The sequence below is a fragment of the Parasteatoda tepidariorum genome, chromosome 7 (assembly GCF_982258835.1).
Source record: "Parasteatoda tepidariorum strain Cologne lab strain chromosome 7, Ptep-v5.0, whole genome shotgun sequence".
In the NCBI taxonomy this organism is placed as follows: domain Eukaryota; kingdom Metazoa; phylum Arthropoda; class Arachnida; order Araneae; family Theridiidae; genus Parasteatoda; species Parasteatoda tepidariorum.
This window is the reverse complement of record NC_141761.1, coordinates 113,382,619-113,408,795: the sequence shown is the minus strand read 5'-3', so window position 1 is coordinate 113,408,795 and position 26,177 is coordinate 113,382,619. Positions and strand designations below refer to the sequence as shown.

The 26,177-nt window shown below is 31.7% G+C and overlaps 2 protein-coding genes across 2 annotated transcripts; one reads left to right on the top strand and one right to left on the bottom strand.

Annotated features, from left to right (window-relative positions):
• Nucleotides 1-5,938: 5,938 nt before the first annotated feature.
• LOC122271423 (uncharacterized) lies at nucleotides 5,939-16,130 on the bottom strand. Its single transcript, XM_043052544.3, has 2 exons — nucleotides 14,949-16,130; nucleotides 5,939-12,987 (listed from the first exon to the last, which is right to left on the bottom strand). The coding sequence occupies exons 1-2, from the start codon at nucleotides 15,823-15,825 to the stop codon at nucleotides 12,983-12,985; spliced, it is 882 nt and encodes a 293-aa protein (XP_042908478.1). The 5' UTR covers nucleotides 15,826-16,130; the 3' UTR covers nucleotides 5,939-12,982.
• Nucleotides 16,131-24,780: 8,650 nt separating this feature from the next.
• On the top strand, nucleotides 24,781-25,530 carry LOC147807404 (uncharacterized). The gene has a single exon (XM_087168928.1). The coding sequence runs from the start codon at nucleotides 24,781-24,783 to the stop codon at nucleotides 25,528-25,530; it is 750 nt and encodes a 249-aa protein (XP_087025054.1).
• The last annotated feature ends 647 nt before the right edge of the window (nucleotides 25,531-26,177 follow it).

Below are 26,177 nucleotides of genomic sequence, written 5' to 3'. Positions count from 1 at the left end.
GAAATTATCATTTTTTTATGAAATCATTAAAATAAGTTAACCAAGTTGAATGAATCAAATTTGTTTAAGAAATTATATTACATTCAAAAGTTTACTTTCCTTTAATATGTATAGTTCTAAGTAAAATAAAACGCATTTTCTGCCCTTATTTAAAGCTGGGTTCTCAGAAAAATAAGTTAGTTAAAAATACCTTTATTCGAAGAGATTATTTCTAAAGTAACCGTAAATGTACCTAAAAAAGTAAATAAATAATGTTTTTTTAATGTACATTTTAATCTATTTCAAGAATTTACAATTACGAATATATAATAAAGAGAAAAAAAAAAGAAGCGAAGGCATAGAAATAAAATGATGAGAATCAAATTTCAATTTATTTTAAATTTCGCTTGTTTACTGAATCTTTTCAACTCGGCGGTGGTCTACCTGGAAACGAAAAGCGGGGGTGGTAAAAATCGATTTTCTCAGGGAATCATTGTGATTGGTTCCTCAAAATAGACCTCAGTTCAGACATAATTTTGTTTTTTTAAGAATCCCAACAGCTCTTCTCTATAATTTCAATACAATCAGATAGTAGACGACGTCTGGATAAATTTGAGATTGCAGCTTTTGTCGTTCTACATTTTCCCAGAACCTGGTGTTTATAATAGGAATAATTAAACTTCGGTGTCCTCTGATGTTTTCAAACGAAATAAAACTTTTAAGTCGAAGTTGATTGCGAAATAAGTCAAAGCATTTAATTTTTGTTGTCGTGGGAAAAATCTAAGAATATGAATTCGTGTTATTGGTTTTATTCTAAGGCTTCCGAAATTGAACAAAGATTTCTTCCTCGCTTGAAAAAAATTTGTGCGAATGTTTTAGTTTTTTTTTTTTAATTCTGTTTATTTTCATTGTTTAACCTGTTGCTAGCCGCTTCTGGCGACAAGTTTGTCCACTTTTTTCATACGAATAGAATTTTCTACATCTCGATATTTAAAATTGTTTAGGATTTCAATTAGATTTGACAAATATTAATGCACTATATATATATATATATATATATATTTAAAAAAATATATAGACATTTTTTTCTATGTCTTTGTATTTTTAATTTATTTTATGGGTTCTATGTGCTTGCAGCTTATGCGCAGTAAATGAAACTTATTATTTTCCTTAATTTTCTGCGTTAATTTCTTTACATATATATATAACGGTGAGGCATTATTTTTTTTTTCCTTCAAAAAATTGGGTACTTAAAATTGGAATTTAGAGAGTTTAAATATCTTGAAATTGAATTATTGTTTGGACGTTTAAGAATAAATATATTTAATCTGTATTTTAGTTTTTTCCCCCCGATATAACATGCTAACTACTATATTTGCAAGAAAGTGGCAATTGTTCTAATGCCTCCCTATGAAAATTCGCAAGCTAAAGGAAGAAAAAAAAGTGGTTCATAATTAATATGCCCTTACACGAACTATAAAAGCACAATACATATTAACTTTTAATTAAAAATATGGAAGACAATATACTTTTTTTTTATATCAAAATTGCCTTACAACTTTTTGAGCATGTGTAGAAAAAACCATGGTCATTTAAAAAATTTGTTCTGTGTTGGGGGAAGTTCTTAAAAATCAGTCCTACATAATAAGTAGGCACCAACACAACGCTAATCGCAAATTGATTTTCCCAATGATGCAAATTTGTTTTAGTATTTATCAAGAAAGCGCTATAAAGTAAATATTTTTTGTTATTTACAAAATTTTATCTGTAAATTAATTAACAAAATGTTAGACTATGAAGATCTGAACAGAACATTGAAATTTTTCCTTATTAACAAATTTATTACGACACTCGTTTTTGAAAAATGAATAAAAGCGTCCCAGAATTAAAATATGGAAGTACTAAGAATAAAACCACTGTCATTGATGCAATATAATTTTTTTTTGAATTGGATAGTTTAAACTCAAGAAACTAAAGAAGAATTTAAAAAAATGAACCAGCAGGACTCAGGCAGGAAAGATCTTTTTTGTGAGTGTTCTTGCAGTCGTAAAAAGGAAAGAAAGAATAATAGATACGTTTCCTTTTATTTTTTAAATTACAATTTTTTCTCTCAACATTAAGAACAAACCAAATAAAAGAGCTGCCGCTACATATGTCAAAATTAAATTAGCACTAATTAGTTTAAAAAATTCTACAGCTCTTTTGCCTAAACTTTTGGAACCATATTTTCAAATTGCGACACCCACCTTATTTTGAGGATCTAGCATCCAAATCCGTCGGGGAAAAAAAGGCATATTTATTCAGGAAAATAGCTTTACTTCTGTCAGATTTCCTGATTTAAAACACGTGTTCTAATTAATTTTATTTTATTTTATAACCGCCGTTGAACAGCCGACCCAGTTTTAAGTTTACGACTACCAATGTTCAACTCCTTGTAATTTTGAATCCAATCCAGAAGACACAAGGCAACTCCTGAATCAAATATTGGGACATAAGCCTTCGTGGAGGACTTTTTGACGGAACTAGCCAGCTTTTGCGTTAGATGGAAAGGAAAACCTCCCATAGTTTGATGACAAGGGGACTCTAACCCATGATCCGTCTACTACTGAGGATGTGGTGCTTATTACGTATCGACCAAGATTTAAACCCGGTCACCTCATTGGGAGGCGAGCGCTCGATCCCCTAATTCACCACTGCTCGCTCTAACTAATTTTATTTTTTAACCATCATTAAACAACTGACCTAATTTTTTGAGTTTACGTCTACTAATACTCAGCTCCGTAGCCTTGTAATTTTGAACCCAATCCAGACGACAAGGGAACTTCTGAATCAAGCATTGAGCGAAATTTGCTTTTTTGGAGAACCCGGTTTAGGAAGGTGAACGTTTCACCACGGCTCGCTGCAATTAATTGGCATATTTAAGGTTAGGCTCACAAGCCAGAGCAAAGTCTTAGTATGTGAAACATTAGATCAAAAGTTATGCAGGGTGCTCACTTTTTTAAAAAAAAAAATTTCATTCATTTATACACTATACAAGGAGTGCAATAGAATAAAAAATTTCCCCATTGGATAAATAGATCGGTAATTGTGAACTTTTAAACTTTACTAATTCTACCAGTTATACATTTTAAGTCGACGTGCTGAAAAGGCCATTTTGGTTGGCGTGTTCCGACTTTTTGGCAAATTTTTTCAAAAGTTATGGCACTTATAAGAGAATTTTTTATTCCTTCTTGTTTTTATTTTTTTTTTATAACCGTCGTTGAACAGTTGACCTAATTGTTGAGTTTACAACTACATATGTTCAACTCCATAGTCTTGTAATTTCGAACCCAATCCAGAAGACAAGGGAACTCCTGTATCAAGTACTAGGAGAAATTTGCCTTCGTGGAGGACTTTTTGATGGAACTAACCCGGATTTGCGTTACATGGAGAGGGAAACCACGAAAACCTACCATGGTTAGCCTGACGGCAAGGGGACTCTAACCCATGATCCGTCTACCACTGAGGATATTTCAAGATCAACACTGTGGTTGGTGCAAGACGGATGCGGAATTCGTATCGACCAGCTATCGCTTGGGTTCGAACCCGGTTCACCTCATTGAAAGGCAAACACTTTATCCCCTAAGCCATCGTGGCTCCTTCTTTTTGTTATATATTTTATTTTATAACCGTCGTTGAATATCCGAGCCAATTTTTTGGGTTTACGATTTTATGGGAACATGAAGGACTTTGTGACTCGACAAATTTAACGTGTATCAGTCACCGTTTACTACCCTGGCAATCTTCGGTCGGCAGGGATAGAACCCACGACTTCTGGGACATGGGTCCAGTGCTCTACCAACCAGGCTATCCCAGCCCCAGTCTTTTTGTTTAAATAGAACACTGACCTTGACCATATATCCTTGTTTGCGATACGAAGTAAAAGAATTATTTTTTGAAATTTTATTTCGTAACTCGCCTTGTTGAAGTTGGAAGTATGAAATGAAATGAGTAGCTTTCATGTGACCAAGATTTACCATAATTGTTATTTTTTAACACAGTTAATCAAAAATATTAGAAATAAAGAAAAGCTGCTAGAAGTAATAGAAATAGCTAAAAAAAGTAACAGAAATGTTGATTTCAAAAGTAAGCCTACTAGAACGTGACAGATGGATGAGATACATGGAAGAATTAACGCCTTTTAAGATAGAAGCATTGTACTAAGTTCACACAGATGAAGCTTTAATTTTAGATATGAGGCTATCTCAGAATTAAACAGCATAAAAATAACAGCAGGCGTTCAAAATGGTAGCCTCGAAATTTTTGATGCTCTCTTTTTTAAATGTTTTTTTTAAGGATTTTGAATATAGGAGATAATTAAATTTCATATTTTGTGTATGCAATTTTCGATTTTAATTATTATAGTATGTCATTTGGGTCAATATATGCCATCTGCTCGCTTTGCTCACCGACCCTCACTATTACTTCTTAATCATTTTGGTTTCGTGATACTCTAAGCAGATTGTTACACTAAAAATATTACATTTATTTAATTAAATGTTTCATTAATAATACATATTTCATTTAAATTTTATGGATTAGTTATTGGTAGTGTATTTATTTTATAATTAGTCCAGTAGTTATAGCAAAAAGGGCTGTTTCTTCCGAAAAATTAATACCAAAGGATTTTTTTTCTTCCACATAAAGCTTAGTTATATTATTATAAATGATCTACTCTATACTAGTTTCCCCTCTCTCTCCTTTGGGGGGGGGGGGAGGGATTAGTAGAAATTGAATTTCTACTAGACAAGGAAATAAGAATTGTTTTCGATCTTTAGGCTGAATTGAATGAGATAAATTCCACGGCGATCAGACTAATAGTTAAGAAATTATATAGGTTATGTGTACAAAAAGTACAAATTAGTAAGTGCGTAAATAAGGGCAGGTAGTACATCGTACTTAATAATCGGAAAAAACAAGCAATTTTACGTGATGAAAGAACCATTGAAAAACAGCCTTTGATCGAGTATACTGTTTTGGTTTTTGATTATAATATTCAAGCACAATATATATGTTACTGGGAATGACCGAAATTTGTGTTTGTTGACAATCACATAGTAGTTTAGGTAAATGTTCAAAATATACACTAGGTCTAGTTAAGTGCCACTGCCCGGTATGCCCTACATCAATGTTTTGTTGCAAGTCAAGGGCACTTATGTTTCTCCTAATCTATCCTCACCATATCTTAAAATATTGAATAAATATAACAATATCAACAAATAAATTAATATAAAATCGGATATAACAAATATTTCGGGTATTCCCCACATCGACTATGTGTTTGTTGACATTCACCGGTGATAGTAGGCATTCTCTTGATTTCCGTCATTCACGGCAACATATATATATACAGTCGAATCCCGGTTTAACGAACCCCTATTTACCGAAGTAGATTTTCAGGAAACACTGAATAGCGACAGAGAAGTCGATGATAATGAATCTCCAGTGAAAACTGTTACTTTTTCTGATGCTTTGCAAACAGTGAAAAATTAAGTAATGCAACAGGATGTAAATTTCTTCTCCTCATGACGTCCGAAAAGAACTTTTTAAAGTAAGAAATCAAGAAAATAAGCAAACCTAATTCAAGAAATCCGTTAAAATTTCAAATTAATCAGAGCGTAATCATTCGCTGTATTTTAAATTCCTAAATAAATAAAAGTGTAAGATTTATATTTATTTTGTTAATTCGCTTACTAGAGATGTTCGAATATTTCATAAGGTTAGTCAATTCTTTTTTTATTTTGCCCCAAGACATTACAAATTATCCCCGATTTAGCGAATAATTTTTTCGCTCTTTATAAATTCGTTAAATCGGAGTCCGACTGTATATATATACTTATATACATATAATATGAAAACATTTTGTAACATAGAAATATTTCATATTAAAATACGAAAAAACCTTATAAATAAGCAGCCATTATTACGAAGAATAGTTTTTATTCAAATTAATAATTACACATAATGACATACTTACGACAAGAAAAACTAATAGCACTGATTATAATACAGTATCATTTATAGCACTGACTGTAATTAACAGAAATTTTGCACATTTATATGAGTTTTTTCTTGGGTAATATACAAAGGCTGAAACAGAAATAATTTACAAGGATAAAAACACAAACAGAATTATTATGTAATTAACACTCGCAAATAGAAATATTTAATTTTTACACTGACACATTCATGATGCAAAAAGAAATTTTTCATAATTACGCACACTTCATGCTTATAGCAGTAGTTTCACTAGACTTAAGAAATTATGATGAGTCCTCAGGACTTTCTGTGCCCCCATTAAAAATATTAATTCTCAACCTCTTTATCTTATAAATATTCACAATCATAATTATCTATTGAAGAACACATGAGTGTGGTCAATACATGTGATCAACACAATTTTTGAGGACGGGGTGAAATTAAAACTGTCATAACAGTTCTTTAAATTTCACACATAATAATAAATAAAAAAAAAATCTTATATCTGCATAAAGATAAATTATTTTTTTATCTCTTTCATTTGTATAACTGTTGAATTTAAATCGATGATTTACATCTGTCATAATAAGGGTGATTTTTAGCGATTTCAAATTTCTGAGGGGGATGCATACCAACCGTTCTTCCCGCCAACGATGCCATAAATAAAGAATTTCAAAAAATTTTATATTTGAACTATAAAGGCTTTTCATTTTCACTGATCAAACACCAAGAAAAAGTAACGATGTAATTTGATACTCAGAATTATTTTAATTTTTTTCCCTCCAGCTTTTAATAACAAAGGAAAAGAATTTTTTTTTATATATTATGTAATTAAAGTTTGAATATTTTGCCTACATTTACCTGGTGGATCGTCATTTTTTTTTCTCCCGCGCTGGAAAATTATGCGGTCCAGAGAACGTGTCATGACTTATTTTTCGCGTCTCCTCTACAATGTATCTGAAAAACACCTCCAAGAAGAGAGAAGGTAAACATGACATTACGTTCGAGCTACTAAGCTTGTGCAGTGGGGGAAATACGAAAGATGTTATTACGTTTGGACTACTAAAGGACTTGTTAATGGTAACCTGCACTGAGGCCTTCTCTATTCTAGAAGGTATTGATCTGACGCACATAAGCCCAATCACTGCGTTACGACATAAAAAAAAAATTATAATTCCATAGTTTGACTGTAATAAAGGGAAATTTTTATGACAATCAAGTAATAATAAATTTTTGAGTAATATACAAATACTGCTAACAGGAAACAAAATTATTACAAAACCAACACACTTATCTTGAAAAATTCACTTTTACATTATCCACACATGTTACAAGAATTCTTTTTGTAATAAATTAAACATTATGAACATCACAGAAATTTTAAGTTTAGTTTAAATGTGCAATTCAGTTCTACAACATATGAATTCAGCAGATTCCATGATTTTCTCTATGTTTCTCAACTTAATATTCATAGCATAGATTTTATTAAACACAAATTTTGTAGTGGGAAACAATTAGGTTTCTTTTTCAAAACTTTTAAGAGCATATTTGCCTTCTCAGTAAAAACACACTAATAGTATGGTGTACAAAAATGATTTGTAAAAAAATAAACACGTAAAATTTATTTTTTGCAGTGAAGTACAAAAATTTATAATTTAATACTGGAAGTGATACGTTTTTGTAGATTTTCTGCCTAAAACAATGTAATGCTTTCTCCATGTAATACTGTCGTTGTCATATCAATTTTAATCGTAATGATGCTTACTCAATTTAAGAAATCATAAAAAATTTTAGAATATTATTTTTACGAAATAAAAAAAAATTAAAATAGGAAGAAATTTTTTCCGAATCAATTCTGTAAAATTTAACTATGCACAGTTAATATCTCCTCCCTTTTTTAACCACGAATATTTCATTTACCAAAAACCAGGAGAATTTTAATTAAACCACTGGAAACTGGCAGAGTCCAGTAGAGTTGGCAGCTATGCAAAAACTACTGGGGGGAGAGATTGCAACTCCCATCCGTTAAAATGGAAACTGTTTTGAAATTTTATTTTTGCTGCTGACAAGGGAGATGAGGAGTCAAAAACTGCCAAAAATATGCTTACATAACATTTGAACAGATTTTTTTTTAGTAATTATAGATCCATTTTTCAGATAAACTTCATTAGTAATATTGTGAGGATGGCTCAGTGACATATTCTCCACGCTGTTATTCAAATCTATGCGTATCATCTTGCCCGGAGTAAAGGCGGCTTGTGCGCAACTATATTGCTACAATCACGCCGTGCCCCGCAGTACTGATAAAGACACAGTTGATAAATTGTTGTTGATTGACAGACAGCAGATTGATAAAGACAAAGTTCTCATTCATGCATCTCTGGCTACAGTCAGTAAGCGGGTGGGTGATCACCTTGATCAGCCTGCGTAGGGATGTGTGGTATTGGTCCTTGTTAAGCTCTTCTACCATAAAGTGCTCGACCTTGTGCTACCAAAGCAGGAGAGCCATCCTCTCTGCAGAGGATCAAAATAGCAATGGCATGTCTATGGATCATCTTCAGGGATGTTTCCCAGACCATTGTACAGGTCCAGTGCGATCTAAATAAAGTACCAATCATCTGTCGGTCACAAAACAGCTGGTTCTTTAACTTTCATGACTTCTCAGGCAGATAACAAACAGTTGTGGGAAAGCTTTACTTGGCCCTAGTAAGGGCAGAATAAAAAAACTTGATATTAAAAAAAATATTTTGATTAAAGATGTTTAAAAATTTTCTAAGTTGAGATTTTTTAGTACAGATTTTTGAAGTTTTCTACAGTTTTTTTATAGATAAAAGTTTACCATTAAAAAGTAAAACAGTTTTGTACTAGTGAACAACATGTTAAAGCTTACATTGGCATTTTGAAAATATTCTACTAGTTAATACTGTATCTATAAGCAAACAATGCACATTCAAATACACATAAATAATTAATCAACCTACATCAGCATATTATTTCAAAATAAAATAACTTAATTATTTTTTTTTATCAAAGGACATAGAAAAAAAAATTCATCATAGAATTGCAGATAATCTAAATAACTAACAACAAAACACTTTATAGGAACTAAAGTATAAGTAAACTTCATAAGTTGAAGAAATCTCACTAAATTGAAAAGAAGGGCAAAATCACCATAATGAATTTGACTACAAGCATTGCTGACACAACTAAATTTAGACATCACTCATGCATTCCATCAGGAGAAAAATAAATATCATAAACATCTAAAATGTTATACAAATGATTAAAATTTAATTATTTTTCGTTTATCAATGTAGTGAATTTAGCATAGCATTCATTCAGTATTGTTGAAAGTCTTCAGACAATCTAAGACTTCAAAACTGGTTCCATGGGATAATGATCAGGGGTCTCTCTAGGACAAATATACTATCGTTTAGCGGTATCATCACAAATTCAACTTTAGAAAAAACAATGATTTCACAAAATACTTTTTCTTAAAATTTTATTTTTGGCATGCCATAAGAAATGATAAATTCATATTTTTGTGATGATTTTTTTAATATAGTTCTTAATCTTCACAAATAATGTACAAATTTTCACAAAATAGGTACCTCTCAGAAAAACCTAGACAGACCCCTGATGATGATTCACACGTGAGAGATCTTTATAAAGGCATCACACATATGAGTCATATTTTTATTTTATTCCATTCACTATACTATAACTATATACAGTATACTCTCGATATCTCAAAGTTGAAGGGAAGCTAAATAAATTTCGAGATAGCAAGTTCAGAACTAAAAAGTAGAAAAATATAGTCTAAAATATTACTCTAAAAAGCAGAGTCATGAAACATAATAATAACTACTAATAAATATGCATGTAATGATAGTTGACTATAAGTTTAAATACAACAATGATAATTTTATTTTTAAAAGTAGTACAAAAATAATTATGCATTAAAAAGAAAAGAATTGGCTTACAATAAACTAACTTTGTGATTTTTCTGAAAAAATTTATTTTCTACTTCGAAAAAAATGTAACACAATTTTGAGTAGAAACCCTGCGACATAGGAATTCAAATTAACATTAGGAAGACATATGATGCCAAGGGAAATTTTTTGTTGTTGTTGATTTAACAAGGTTTTCGAGATACAGGGTGCGTAGTCAAATCTTTCGACAAAAAATAAGCACCTTTAAAGTACTTTTCAAGCACTCAAAAAATATTTTTTAGCACTCTATACATCAACAAAATGCAAAATAATTTTTAAAGACATGATCATGATAAAATAACTAGTTTCTAACAAAGAACTCTTTTAATGATTAAATTAGCCACCATAAAGAGATTGAGAGATTTTTTGGTTTGATTTCAGGGAAGGGAAAATGAAGCCTGAAATTGAGAATATTTTGCAAAATGCAGCAGAGTTGCACATAAGAGTGCAAGAATCTCACCGAACCTAGCTCAGTATATGCACATGTGGACCCGCAAGTATTTCATCAAACATGTAAAATGATTAGCTCTTTCATACGCTATGGACCGACGGTACGCCGTAATGCTTTGTTTGAATGAATTGTAAAAAAGTTTAATAGAACAATGTGAAAACCTAACTTTTGCACAATATGTAAATCAACATGGTAAGATAAAATATCTCATTTCAAAAAACAAAAAAAAAGGGAAAAATTAACACTTTTTAAAAACACTCAATAAAATAAGCACCTTTAAGGGCTTTTAAAAAACTAAAATCATCACCTTCAAGCACTTTTTAAGAACAGTACCCACCATGAGATATCAAGAGTCTACTATATATTTTTTTCTTGCTGTAAAATGATGTAAAGTTTGTCAAAAAACAAACTGAGTTTCAAATCAAGAATTACTTCTGAATTCAGAAGGTAGGAAAGAAAAAGACTAACTTAATGCTTTTTTTCGCCTCTGTAATCACAAAACTAAAGATCACACTTTTTGCAGGCCTAACACCAACTTTTCAAAGTTCACAATTTGTTCAACTAGCTTTAAGACCTTATAAACGTAGAAATTATACATTAATAGAGATATTAATCACATATTTTTCATATTGCCAAATGCAAACAAATCAAGTTTTACAACAAACAGGGTATCTGCTACATTTTAGATTTTTAAAGTCATGAATAATTTCAAAAAATTTTCACGAATTAACGACGTTACCATTTTCTCCAACAATAACACAACAATAAATTTAAAAAAGCATTATAATAACATTAATTGAAATGATAGGTATAATCGAAACTGTCATACTCTGCATCTTCATATTTATAGATTTTAAATTTAAAAAACAGAGTAAAGAAAGAGTTGAAGGAATAAAAAAGCTGAAAAAAATACAAAAGCAAAAAATTTTTTCTTCTTTTTTCTGAAGAATTATATTCTAAAGATACTTTTCTTGTTCATCAGGAAGGAAAGAAATACTTCTGATTTTCTAAAAAAAAATTCACCAATGACTGGCTTGCTTCAGCTAGAATTTTAAATTGATAAAATAAAAAATGATAAATAATAATAAAAATTCAGAAATAATTAATAAAATATGACTTTGAGTGGGGAGTTAGTTACAAATTAAGATATTCGGAGCACAATGGAATTAGGGGGGGGGGATTGCATTTTAAAAATTAGATTTTTCGGCGAACTAAAACCATGACTTTCCAAGATTTTTTTTAAACAATAGTTAAAATCATGACATTTTATGACAAATTTTATTCAATACTGAAATTTATGAATTTTCAGGTGTGCAGATACCCTGCTTATACTATATATTTTAAAATTATATAAAGTGATTTATAATTTACTCATGAATAAAAAATATAACTTTGCATTTATTTTTAAACAGGTTTAATTTCCTTTCTAGTCATTTATTTTTAGCCTAGAAGCTATTTTAGCAGTGATATTAACATGTAGATTTGAAACTAAAAATTTCCACAACTATTCAAATTCCAATGAAGAGCACCAGACAAAGTAGGGTTTCGTGACGTTAAGACAATATCGTCAATTTAGACAATCTGGTGTGTCACACATCTAAGACAATAACAGAAGTTTCCAAAGAACAAGTCACAGTAGAAGTTTTAAAAAGAACAATTAGCTATAAGACTACTTACTTCCAGTTATAAAACAGACAATTTAACATCTAACACAACAAACTCATGACTGAAATTTCAAAACTCATTAGACCAGAACATCTAATCTTTTAAAAAGACATGCATGCTTTTATGTTTCACCAGTATCAACTGGGAGAAAAAAGTTTTACGAACAGTTTAGGAAAACTTTAAATTCCTGTTTAAAAAAAAAAAAAAACCAAACAAATCAAATTATGTTTTGGAAGATAACAAATTTAATAACATACTACAAAATTTTCGTGGCTTCAATCAGGTTTCAAAAAGAGAGACAAACTTAGAAATCACATTTATATATATATATACAAGTGACGTGACATTCAAAGTACTATTTTTTCATTAATAAACTCAAAAAAATCCTATTCAGTTCTTATTAGGGGGAAAAAAAAAAACAGATTTGAGATGAACTTGTAATTTTTAAAAAAATATATATAATTATATCCTCATTCTGTTAAGTAAAAATAAATTAATTAATTGAAGTTAACTATTGTGCGACTTTAAGGAGAACTCCTCCAGACTAAAAGTCTCGGGCTGACTGCTATGGTAATAAGCGAGAGCGCATTTCTAAAGGGGGTGCAATGGAGGAATAAAGGTGGCGATTGGTTTACTCACATTGACCTATGCTAAGATTAAGAGAAAACTATTCACCCCACACCCCTATTTGAAGTGATTTTCTCGTAACCATGGTACATGCCACGAAGTGAGACTGATGTCTGGAGAAGTTCTCCTGAAAGCCGCACAATAGGGTTTACAAGAAGAATAGAGGTACACAACCTACGACTGCTTGCTTTTCAGCCAAAAAGCAGGGGGGGGGGGACTATACGCTTAGCATAAGAAATATAATTTCCGCTCAGTCTGGAAAGAAAAAAAAACAGAAATTATTATTTTAAATTCCAATATGTGCTAAAAAGATACATCATAGATACATCAAAAAATATCAAAAAACATCAAAAAAGATACATCAAAAGATACAAATCTTTCAACATTTTAAATCTTTTCATTGAAAATTTTGCTTTGAACATATTTTAATCTAGAAAATTTGGTGTTTGCAGAATTATAAGGCCCATGAAGCCAACATGTAGAAACAATGCACAAAAAACCAATCAAACACATAAATATGTGAAAAACGACAATATTGCCACTATGAATGATAGCAATGCATATGAAATACGAGAATATCGTAATCATTATTACTAACTAAAATTACCAAATCTGATAATATCATCATCAATAATGTAACCAAAAAAATATAATATTGACAAATTTCATACATAACAATAAATACTGAATATGGTTTTAATGCAAGAGTTGAGAAATTTAATTGGGGTGGTGAAGATATAAATCAATTTAAAAATAATACAAGTCAATAAAATTGGAAAAATATTGTTGTATAGTCCTAAATATCAGTAATTTTGAAAATACATTGTAATACTGAAATTTGGTAGTTATTGTTTATAAGAATGAATATTCTCGTACACAATAGTCCAAGTATTCACCAATGTATAATTTAATTAAAGATAAAAATGTTAAGACTTAATTTGAAAATATTCCAACATAATAATATTTCACAAAAGACTTTAGACAGTTAAAGAAAAAATTTATATATTTTTTAATGACACTAAGCAGTGTTTCATTAATTAAAAATTGATGCAAATTTTTTTTTTTTTTTTTTTTGCTGCCACTGGGAAGCTAATTTTTTGTCCAGCAGTCTTCATTCGAAAAAAGGATGTGTACCCCTAAAGTTGAAGTTTTATGATGTATTCCTTACAAAATGAATCAGTGTTCTGTTTTAGGTTAATTGATATAAAGTTGACAAGCACATTATCATTATCTGAGCAGTGCTTCAAACTTAAATAATTCAAAATAATGCATTGCTAGTTTAACAAATACAGACATGTGATTAATAAAAGGAAAAAATATCTGAAATTTTATTCTCTATGTGTAGTTTGGGACAATTTCCATATCATGATCTGTCAAGCCAACTACAATCGCCAAGGTGCCAATTAGATTTTAATCTAGCAATTAAAAAAAAAAACATGCAGATGTTTGCTTGGGGTTAGCTATAAGTTATACCTTTCAAGTTGGTCCGTTTTTGCAATTTTTTTTGGCAATCATTCTGCCACAGACCATGATACAGAGATTTCACCTGTAGTTTTCTTTTTAGTACTTGAGTGTGTTGAAAAGTGATTTTGAAAATCTATTTGAGATTTCCATATAAAAAAAATCAAATAAATTAAAAAAAGAGGGCAAATATATTACATTGATTAAATAATTCTTCTGTTACAAATCAGAAATGGCAAGGAAATTGCTATTTATGAATATATTAGTTTAAAAAAAATGAGTGACTTGCAGTAGATAATGAGAAACTTAAAAAAAAAAAAAAACATCCCTGAAGGTGACCAGCTTGAAAGGTATACTTATTAGCTACAATTAGGCATGCCTCAACATATATATATATTTTATTTTGTGCAACTTTAAAATTTTTTTGGTGCCTCAGTTACTATAGTTTGCATAATTAGAAATTGATAAGAAAATATCTCCCTCTCAATCAAAAAAATTTCGAATCATTAATTATTTAAAACCCTATTATGGAGTAGTGCTTTACAAAACACCATTTTGAATGAATTTCATGTATTATTTACTCAACAGCCTGCAATTATTTTTTTACATAGCTGATTTAATGAGATTCTTAATAATTTCAATTAAAGTAATAAATGTATTATGAATTAATTAGCTCGTATAGTCAGACTGAAAAGTAGAATAGGCAAAATTTGAATAATAGTTAAATCACTTAAATCTTGCATTTTTTTTCGTACTTTCTATCAGTAAGCTATTTTTACAAGAATTGAAATGACTTATGGAAGGTAGCGTATTATCCTTCTGAACAATGACTTTGAGTTTATGCAATCGCTTTATAGCCTTTCTTGCATACTTCACATCCTCTTCCCTTACGATAACAAAGCTTTCCTTATCGTAATATAGTTTTCGGTACTGATGAGCTCGGCTTGAAATTCTAATATGTTTGTTCAGAATAAAATTTGTGCAGCTGGACCAAGTTAGCTTAACAGTGTTCGGATGCACGTTGTTTTCTTTCCCCAGAATAAGATCAACTTGTTTATGCGCAAGTTGATTCAACACTCTTTCGGCTGCGATTCTACATTCCGATTTGAATTTCTCGCTAATTGACCGATAACACATCTCAGTCAGTCTCTCCCGAACTCTCGTCCGAAATTCGGTTTCGGAGAGTGACGTGAAATCACTTTTTAAGACTTGAAAGATTTCGCTCAAATCGAATCTGACATTGTGCGATTGAAAAGCGTAAATGTTGTTGACGATTTCGTCAATGTACATCTTGCTGTAATGCACAGAGAAAGGCTTTTCCTCGTAACAGTTTCGATTAGCGAAGTAATTTTCTGGATAGGAATCAATTCTTTCAATAATATCGATCATCTGATACTCGTTTGCGTCTGAATGACTAGTCGAAAAATCACTTTCGGTTTCTGAGTACTCATCACTAGAATATTTCAGTCGTTTGTTGCCATATTTATAAAGTTCTTTGCTGTTTCCTTCAGTTGGCAAGAATATAGAATCGGATAATCGAGAAATATGAACATAACAATCCTGTATTCCATAGTGTTTTTTTAGTTCTCGATCAACGGTTTCGGCATCCATGTCTAAACCGTTAGAAGCCATTTCATATGATCTACAATTAACTTATTGGAGCAACGTTGGTATTACATTTTGAATAGGAATGCCAAATTTTCGTTAAATTTACGAATGACAAACCCCTTAAATCCTCGAGATATATGTCACAGGTTAGGTTGAAACGATGGCCACATTTGGAATTCTGATTTTCGGTTCGATCAGGATCATATAAACAAAGAGAAATTACGAAAACAAAAACAAAATTTAGAGTTAAGTCCAAGTTAAAGTTTGTGTTCCATTTTGTGTCTCAACGTCACTGAAGAACCGCATAATTTATAAACTTCAATAAATATGGAAGAAAATTAAGAGGCATTTTACTAACAATTTAAAAAAAATGCATGGGCTCTTTCAAAGCAAAAACTTAATGATTTACTAATAAAATTTTGGGGTCAGTTTTCACTTTATGCATTTTACACACTTGTGATTGCTAATTGGTGAGAAGGAGAACCCGATTGGTAAACACTTCGCAAGCGCTTCTGATAGCCATCAAGTGAGAATGAGAACCAATTCGAGATCGCAACGAACTATAGGGGGCGTTGTATGAGATTAATACCTGCGATTTCGATATGAACAGTCATTCATTTACTCTGGAGACGTCTTTAATGTAGCGTGTAACATTGTAACGATCCTTCTTTATCGTGTCTTATTAAATTTAAAAAGGAAAAATGTTTAATATCATTTCTTATGCAAACGAAAACAAGATGGTATCTCTTTTTTTTTTAAAGAAGGAACATACAAAACATATCAGAAAAATATTTGTACATAAACTGGAAAAAATATGTATATTCTTATAAGAGTTAAAACCCAATGCTCGAGAAATAATTTTACTGAATTTAATGATATAACATGAAAGGCCTATTTAAACTTTACATTCTATAGTTTTGAGAAGCATATTACTTCAAAAATTAAAATGAACAAAAAGTATACATAAGTCTCATAATTTTATGAGATTTAATTTTGTAAAAAAAGTTTTTAGACAACAATTTTTATCAAAAAATTTCAAGTTTCAATAAAAATCATTATTTAGAAACTAAGAAACGTAAAATAAAGAATGCTGATGAAACAAAAACAAATGAACAATTCTTTTTTGTCGCCATTTTTAGTGCTACAAAAATTCGTCTTTGGGATTTGCCAAAAACAAAACAAGATGCAATTGTGTTTTTTTAGGAGGGAAATATTTTACCGAAAAAACGAAAATGTACCAATTCCCACAACATAAAACTTTATCTTGGTAAACGTACGTTTTGGAAATGTTATTTCATTTGGAATCTTATTTATCAGAGTTCATATGGCGATATGATTGTTTTGAATCTATGCTAAACTCTATATCGGCTCATTTTCCACCGAAATCCGATTGACTATTTTGATTTTAAATAAAGTGTTTTATTTTATGAATTGTCGCAAAAATTTTAAGTGTAGATTAGCGGCACTTAAAAACCGCCAAATCTGTAGCGGCGGTGGCGTTAATAAGTAAGTACCGAATTTTTATTCCATACTTTTCTGAATCATATTACTTCAAACATTGGAATATACAAGAAGTATACATAAACGCATAATGTTATACCATTTAATTTTTCAAAAAAAGTATTTTGAGAACAATTTTTATCAAAAAATTATAAACTAAAAAACGGAAAATAAAGAATTCTTAGGATAAAAAAACGATTTTAAGAATTCTTTACATTGAAATAAAAACTTTCATATTGTTTCTTTTTTTATTATTCTTATAGTTCTTAATAAGACGTAAAGAACCATTCTGTAGAGAACCATCACCAAATGAAAAAAAAATATTTACACTCAAATTTTTTATTGTAAAAATCATTGCACTTACCTGATTTATAATTCCCGGAGAATTCCAAAATGATAAGTTCCTTGTTTGAAAACTTTATTCTCAAATAATAGATACATAGTTTATCCCTTCATTACTTTTAGATAACATACTACACAGCAAAATTTTATAATAGATATGAAATTGAATATGCAGCTAAAAACAGAATAGCTGAATTCTAGTTGAAATTATTCTTTCAAAACCAAAAAGTACTTACCAAGAAAACGATAAAAATTAATTGAGAATCAGCACAAATGGCACTATTTCAAGTAATTTGGACAATTTTTTATTGTTGTTTTCCGAATTATATGGATACAGAAATATATACTATTCTATAACGAAGAAGAATACTCTATAACTATTACAGTTCTGTACGTTCTGAATTCGCATTTATTTATTGGAACGACGAAAGCAATGTTGACGTCACTTTAATTTGTAATGAATTGAAGACAGAAGAAATGCATTTTACCTTAATACACACATCTGTAACAGTATGCGATAGCGAAATCGGAAGTTATCAGTTGCAAGTTTGTTGATGATGGAAGTTTAAAATTATTGAGAAATTTTTCTTCAAATGTTCGGCGTGTTCTGGGTCTGAAAGATATCTCAATATTCTGGAGATTTTTTTCAAGTTCTTCGGCTTTTCCTTAGGGAAATTTTGATTTTTATTTGCTGCTAAGAAAATGGCGCCTGACTCTGCCAATGATTTCGATGGAACTAAATGAAAACGTGATAAATTAATGTCTGATATTTCAGGCACCCGCTAGAGGGCGTACTCGAGCATTGCGATCGCGAATTGTTAAAAAAAAATTTCCGTGAAAACTCTTCAATCTGGTTCTTAATTTTTCTCTTCCGAAGTGGACTGATCGTGAAGACACGGTCTTCGGATCATCCTCAGGGATGCTTCCCAGACCGTCACCAATAGCCCATTGTGCAGCTCTAGTGCGACGTAAATGAACTACAACAACAACAACAGCTCTACTGCGACATAAACAAAATACCTACCATTTTTCTCTGTAGCCATTGGAAGTGCGTGAACGTCATTAAAAGAGAATTGGCCCTTCGGGATCATTTGCGAGGGATGCAAAAAATTCGCGTCAGCGATCGAGAATGTCCTTGGGGAAATTTAATCAGCGAAAAACTCGCCAATCAGGTTCCGCTTGCATCTCCGAATTCGTGATTTTTCCGCATCCAGCGTGAATGTCCACTTTAGGGTCTCATTCTTTCTTGATTGATAGAACACCGAAATCAAGCCTCACTGGCTGTGGTTAGAAAGCGGGTGTTTAATAACTTTGATCTACCCGCGCGGATCAAGGGTGTGTGGTATCGGTCCTTGTTAAACTGTTCTACCGTAAAGTGCTTGACTTCGTGTGCTAGTCGTCGAACTATCGAAGCAGGGAAGCCATCCTGTCTGCAGAGGATCAGAATTGTAATGGCATGTCTGCGAATCATCCTCAGGAATATTTCTCAGACCGTGTGCAAATAGCTCATTGTACAGTTCTAGTACGATATAAAGAAAGCATCTACCTTTCTCTTGATGGCGGCTGGATGTGTGTGTATAAGAAACAAATAGGTTAAATATATTCCCCTCAAAAAAATTCGCCAATCAAATTTTATTTACGTGCGAAAAAATTGGATGCAATCAAAATGGCCCCCAATGTCGATGCAAATCTGATATGACATTTTATTTTTATAATCATCGATAAAGTTAGTTTAAATTCGTTATCCAAACTTTTCAAGTCCCGCAGTTGACTGGTCGTAGAGACATGCGTCCGAATAGAACACCGAAGTCTTGCATCACTGGTTGAAGGCAGGTGGGTGACCAATCTGATCAACCTGTGTAGGAACCGAGGGTGCGCGATATCGGTCCTCGTTAAACTGTTCTACCGTAAAGTGCACGACTTTACGCGCAAGTCGACCAAAGCGAGGTAGCCAACCCCTCTGCTGAGGATCAAAATAGCAATGGCATGTCTTCGGATCGCCCTCAGGGAAGTTTCCAGACCGTCGCCAATAGCCCGTTGTGCAGCTTTTGTTCGACGTAAATAAAGTACTTACCTACTAAACTGCCCGAATAATTTTAATATCATCAAAATAAGCTTTGATTTGACTAAAGCGATCTTTCGTCACCTCAAGGCAAGACCGGATTTACGTATAAGTTAAATAAGCTATAGCTTGGGGCCCCCAGATCCCACTTTTTTCTTCTTTTTTTTAAAAGTTTTATTTGGAGCTGGGGGCCAAATAAATTTTTTTTATTCGTTTTTACATTGTCGGGTGCTTTTCAAAATCTAATCGAAGAGTTTACGAAGATAAAAATAATTGTTACTCTTTACTTTTCTAACCAAAAGAGCACTAAAACACTCGTTCGACTGAGGAAAATTTCCCTGCTTTCGTATCTACCACCCACCGACTACTCAAATAGCCGCCTCACTTCACACTGTGGGAAAATATTTTTAGCTTCTTTTAATTACCTTGGGCTCTTTTGTCCTTACTTCGGAAGTATCAGATATCCACAGAAACACCCTTTTGTCTGATTTCTGATCATAAATTCCTTGTAACGAAAATTTTCTAGGGCTGTAAATAGGGAGAGCTAGTCTTGTTAGTATTTCCTTGGTCACTCTGTCTTGAGATTTCCGTTGTGTCACTTCCTCGTTCAATTCTAATTTAGATATTTTTAAACAAAATTTAGATACTTTTTCTGATTTATTTCAAAAGCTTTTTTTCTCTTTAATTTTCTTAAATGTTTTAATTTACTTAATTATTGTGGCTGATTTTATTTTGTTATTTACCAAATTAATCGTACATGAACCCGTGAACTCCGAATTTCTATATCAAAATTTCAGTAGGATATTAAAAAAACATAAATTTTTCACCTTTGGAGGTAAGAAAATGTTTTTAATAAATCAACTTTGGTAGTGGTTAGAGAAAACATGGAAGGTTTGCATAGTTTTTAATTCCTACGTTTTTTAATATAATAAATTTCAATGCTAAAATTAATAATTATCTAAGATCTTGTGATATTTGCTCCCTATTTACATTACTTTTTATTTAATTTATAAACTTTGTCAAATGAAAAAATATTTTTTGTAACTAATATTTTTAAGAGCTAAAGAACTGGGCCAAACCTTTCTACTAAAGGGTAATTTGACCTACTTTGCTCTGATGGATGAGTATTTAAAGAGCCAACAAAGCAATAAGTAAGTGTCTAAAAAATTTGATAATTTTGTTTAAGGAAACTTCAAACCTAATAGTTATTTACTGATGAAAAGTGAGAAATCTGAAGCACCATTGTTAAAATGAATATTAAGATTGATTCTGTAATTTGAGCTATATGGAGAGAAATATATATCTCTTTTATAAATTTATTTAATTTTTCTTTCTTTTAATACTTTGATTTTTTTATTTATTTAAATGGTGGGCCGCTATTCAATCCCCTCTTTGACAGGTCTATCTGCCAAAATTCTTGATTTGGTCTATTCTGGATGAAATTGAGATAACAGATGTGATATTATTTTAATTTTACTTAGTGCTAATAGACAGAAACAACATGCGATTATGCTTGATAGAGAATTGAAATCAAATGGTCATCAGCTGAACAAATGTTTAAATAAGAGAAGAAAAAAAAAAGAATTTTTCAAACCTCCTGTATGACCAAATTTTCCATGTTTCCCCTAAATATGAAATATGTTTAATTGGTAATATTATATTGTGTTCTCAAAATTCAATTATTTAGTAAGCTTATGATTTTATTGCTTATTGATCAGACTTGTTTCTATTTTTAACTCCTTGATTTTTGTTGTTATTATGTATTTAAAGTTAATAAGACTTCTAAATTTTTTAATTAATAAGGCTCTTAAATTTTTAAATCAAAGTCAAAACAACTTCTTGAAATTATAAATCGAAACTTTTTATGAAATTTGGATAGCTTTGTTTCTATTTTAAACGCGTGCATTGAAAATAAAATTTAATATGAGGTAATGTAAAGTAATTTCTAATTGCTTACTATTTCTAAATTAATAATTTGGAAAGCACTTTTCTTTATCAAAGAATTTAGTTATTTTATTTTGATTTGAAAAGTGTGGAATGAAATAATAATGTAATATTTTATAAATACTTATTCTTTTTCTAATTTGTTCAACATTCAACATATTGTTTTTAGAAATATATATATCTGTATACATAAGAAGAGAATGGAATGATAACACATAGCCAATCACAAAAGACTTCTGGTTAGTAACGCACAAAACAGCCAATCAAAATTGAGAGCGCATGTGTGTGAAAAGGCAATTATTTTTAATAATGCTGTCTGCAGAAGTGTTACAACTAAACCTACCAGCTAAATCTTGTTGCGATTTTTATTTTGTATTGAATGTGTGAAATATATTGAACAGAGTTTACTATAAAATACTTATATCTCTTATAAAAAATGAATCACCGTGAATATCTTAGGCGATATCAACAGCGACATAATTTAGCGGCACGAAATTACCGGGAAAATAATCGTAATGCTATCAATATGAGACAGCGGAATGCTCTGCGAAGAAACGTTGAAGAGTCAAGACGTTTAAATAAAAACGAATCATATGGAAAAGAAATTGATAAAAAATGTTGTATATAAGGAGGTTTTGCAAATAATTTTTAATTTTATCATCGTTTTTTCTTACTTTTAACTGTTTTTTACTTACTTTCAAAAAATCGTTCAACCAAAAATATTAATTAACAGTTCATACTTGTTTGAGATATTTCTTAAATAATGCTTAAGAGTGCAAATCATTGGTACACAAAATGATGTGAAAAGAAAAAGCAATGAAAAATTTACATAGCTATGTTTTGTGAATATTCGGAGATCTATTGTAAATAATTTTTAATTTTATTGCTTTCACCTTATTTTTTTATAACAATTCAGACAAAAATGTTTATTGATCATTGATAACATAATTATTTAATTTAAAATTTTTTTTATAGTAGTATTCAATTTGACAAAAAAATTTAATTGCTTAATTTAATTTGTCGAATTTCAGTTACATATGTTTTTATTATATAATTTTCTTTTTGTCTGATTGAAACTGAAATATTTTGTCAGTTGACAGTATTGAAGCTAATTGGGCAATTACTGTAAATGGTTTTTGCTTTTGAAATATTACTCAGCTCAGCATCAACTTATTAATATTACATGTTTCAGTTTGCTTGCCATATTTGAAAGTTTTTTTTCATTAGGTTTTAATTGTTTTCAGTTTAAAATTCAAATTATTTGGGGGGGGGGGGAGGAGGAGGGAAATGAAGCATCATATAGGGAGCTTCCGGCATCCTATAAGATCAACAATGATTTGAAATAGGGCTGAAAATATACTTGAGGGCGCCCCTTGGCGAAATTGGGGACTTATGTTTGGCGCCATTCCTGTTTGCGAGGAACACCGTGGTAACAGGAGTTGCTGTCAAAATATGATGATATTTCAATAAAACATTGGAAAATTTCAATAAAACATCGGCCAAGACTTTATAAAATTGCAATGAACCCGATATGAGCAAAATTAATAAACCCAATAAATGCATTTTGAATCGAAACAAAAATTAATGGAGTAAGCACAGAAAGAAAAGGAAAAAAACAACAACTCACTTCTTCGTTAAGCTTGAATATCCTCTGATTTAGGAACACCGAATTCTCTAATAGTAGTTAGATACTGTTTAAATTTATCATGAATTGAATCTATGTACCTCCATCGCCACATAAATTCGGTGAAATACGAATCGAAAATGGCGTCTGTGGTCCCGGACTGGCGTTGACATTTTTATCTGAAGTTCCTTTTTATGACTGCCCACATACCTTCGATCTTATTGACCATAAGCAAAAGCAATCTTACCAACCGGTATCCAACGTAGAACTAACGAGCCTCTGAAATTACATATACCGTTGAACATTTAAAAATAACGCTAAAATCTAAACCAATCAGATTCACGATTGGGTTTCAACATCATCCAGCTTGGCGATCAACCGCGATCACAACTTGGCGAGAATCAAAGGGCACCCTCACATATGGTCTACCCGAGTTACGCTCTGCCACGCGTGTTTCGGATACGGAGATTAATCTCCGGCTAATGCCCTATAGTAATGTGTTAAATAATATTGCTTACTCGCTTTATATAAGTTTATAATATTGTCTGTATTAAAATTGCTTTATATGAGTTTATAATACTGATAATAAGGACCTCTGACATTTTACAATCCTATCATATTCTCTCTATGTGATGTTGGTGCAGAAAAATTGCCAGCTAATCTCCAGGAACGACTTTAATTTTGTTCGCGAAGCGAACAAAAATGTAATTGCGTAGCAATTATCGGGGGTTGGCAAGCGGTAGCGAGCAGGGGGCGGAGCTCTCTAGTACATTTAAAAAATGCCATTTCTATTTAATTGGTATTTTACTTCAAATAATTCAGTAAAGGAAACTGAAATATTATATAAGATATGATTTATAGTACGGATCTAAATCTAATGAGTGTGCGGTATCCTCACTACCGAGTCAAACTCCCAAACAACAACTGCCCCCTGACGCAGTTGTGAGATGAGACTATGCTACTTCAACTTCTACTTCCGAATTTTGAACTGAAGTGAACTGTAGTTTTGCCAAAATATAAACATTCACGCACAAGTTCGTTCACGAGATGTTGTTCATCTGATTTTTTTCTCACTCGCGATCGTCAGCGAGATATGTTTTTTTTATTTCATGTAACCTTTAATTATTTTATTTAAATTACATTAAAATGTAATATTTTGGATTAGCTATTATTTCATTTCTGCTGCATTAAAGACAGGATTGGACTTCGTGTTCGGGTCTGAACCTGTAGTGGTGACCCTTGAAAAAAAAAATTTTAAGCATGCAGTAGCGACAGAGGATCTCGTTACATCCTTTATTTAATTGAAATCTTTCACGTGTAGAAACTTTCAATGAACTGACACGGTTCTTAAACTACCAAATAAATCTTCATTTCGTGCACGAATGGATAATTTAGCATGCCTGATATTCTCCGCCTGATGATTGGTTGATCCATCGCCAAAAGCCTCTCCAATACAAGGTAAGACCTTATATTTGTCCATTTTCTTATCAGTTATTTGAGCTTTACCATGCCGAACAACGATACTCAGCAAACGCAGGTTAGCAGAGTAGGGTTAAAATTACCTCCCTTTTGGGACAAACACGCCGTACTTTGGTTCGCTAATATAGAAGCACAGTTTATGGTATCCGGCATAACTCAAGATGATACGAAGTTTTATTGCGTGGTATCGGCCCTAGCCTCCGACATCTTGAGTTATGTTAGCGATATCGTGCTCTCACCGCCAGCCACGGAGAAGTATTCAGCCCTCAAATCGCGGTTGATTAATGAATTTTCGGACTCCGAACAAAGACGAATAAAAGCGGTACTTTCGGAATTGACCTTAGGAGAGGACAAGCCTTCTCATTTATTGCGGAAAATGAAACAACTAGCGGACAAAATTCTTAGCGAGGATGTGCTAAAAACGCTCTGGCTTCAGCGTTTGCCCAATCAAGTGCAGGCGATACTTTCAGTCTCTGACGATAATACAGAAAAGCTCGCAGTAATGGCGGACAAAATTCATGAAACCACAGGCGGTAATGTCGACGCAGTACGTTGCTCAAATCCATCTTCTGAAATGAGTGAATTGCGAACACAAATAGCGGAACTTACTAAACAAGTTGAACGCCTTTCCCGAAATCGCGAACGCAACAATTCTTTTCGCCAGCGTAATCGCTCACAAACACCCAAAAAGTATGATCAGTGTTGGTATCATTTTAAATTCGGAGATGCAGCGAAACGCTGTAAGTCCCCTTGCAAGTTTAAAAAACAGGAAAACTAGAGAAGAAATCACATACTCTGGCGCAATGTGATTTCAAACCCGATAATAAAAGTCGCCTTTTTGTATCTGACCCTGTTTCAAAATTAACATATCTAGTGGATAGCGGTAGCGATGTTTGTGTTTTACCGTACAAGCGACACGCTTTTAAAATTAGCAGCGAAAATAACATAACATTATATTCCGCGAATGGTACAACAATCAAAACATATGGCGTTAAAATGGTAACACTAAGTTTAAATTTACGTCGTAAATTTCAGTGGACATTTATTCTTGCTGACATAAGTAAGCCTATTATCGGGGCAGATTTTTTGCGACATTACGGTTTGTTGATAGACCTTAAACATGGCTGTCTTAAAGATCCGCTGACCAATCTTGTCAGCACGGGCACTAAGTCCGCGGATGACACACCTCAAGTAACTTTAATTGCAAATGACGCTACTTATCGGGATATTTTGAACAAATACAGTGACGTGATACGCCCCTATCCTAAAATCAGAGAGGTAAAACATAATACCGTTCACAGGATCTTAACTCGCGGACAACCAGTTTTTGCGCGACCGCGTAGATTACATCCAGCGAAATTAGCGGCAGCCAAACGCGAATTCGAATATATGTTAGAACATGGTATATGCCGCCCTAGCACATCA

Excerpts from the sequence above, each read along its gene's own strand:
- LOC122271423 (XM_043052544.3), bottom strand. The coding sequence starts at position 15,825 with ATGGCTTCTAACGGTTTAGACATGGATGCCGAAACCGTTGATCGAGAA.
- LOC147807404 (XM_087168928.1), top strand. The coding sequence starts at position 24,781 with ATGCCGAACAACGATACTCAGCAAACGCAGGTTAGCAGAGTAGGGTTA.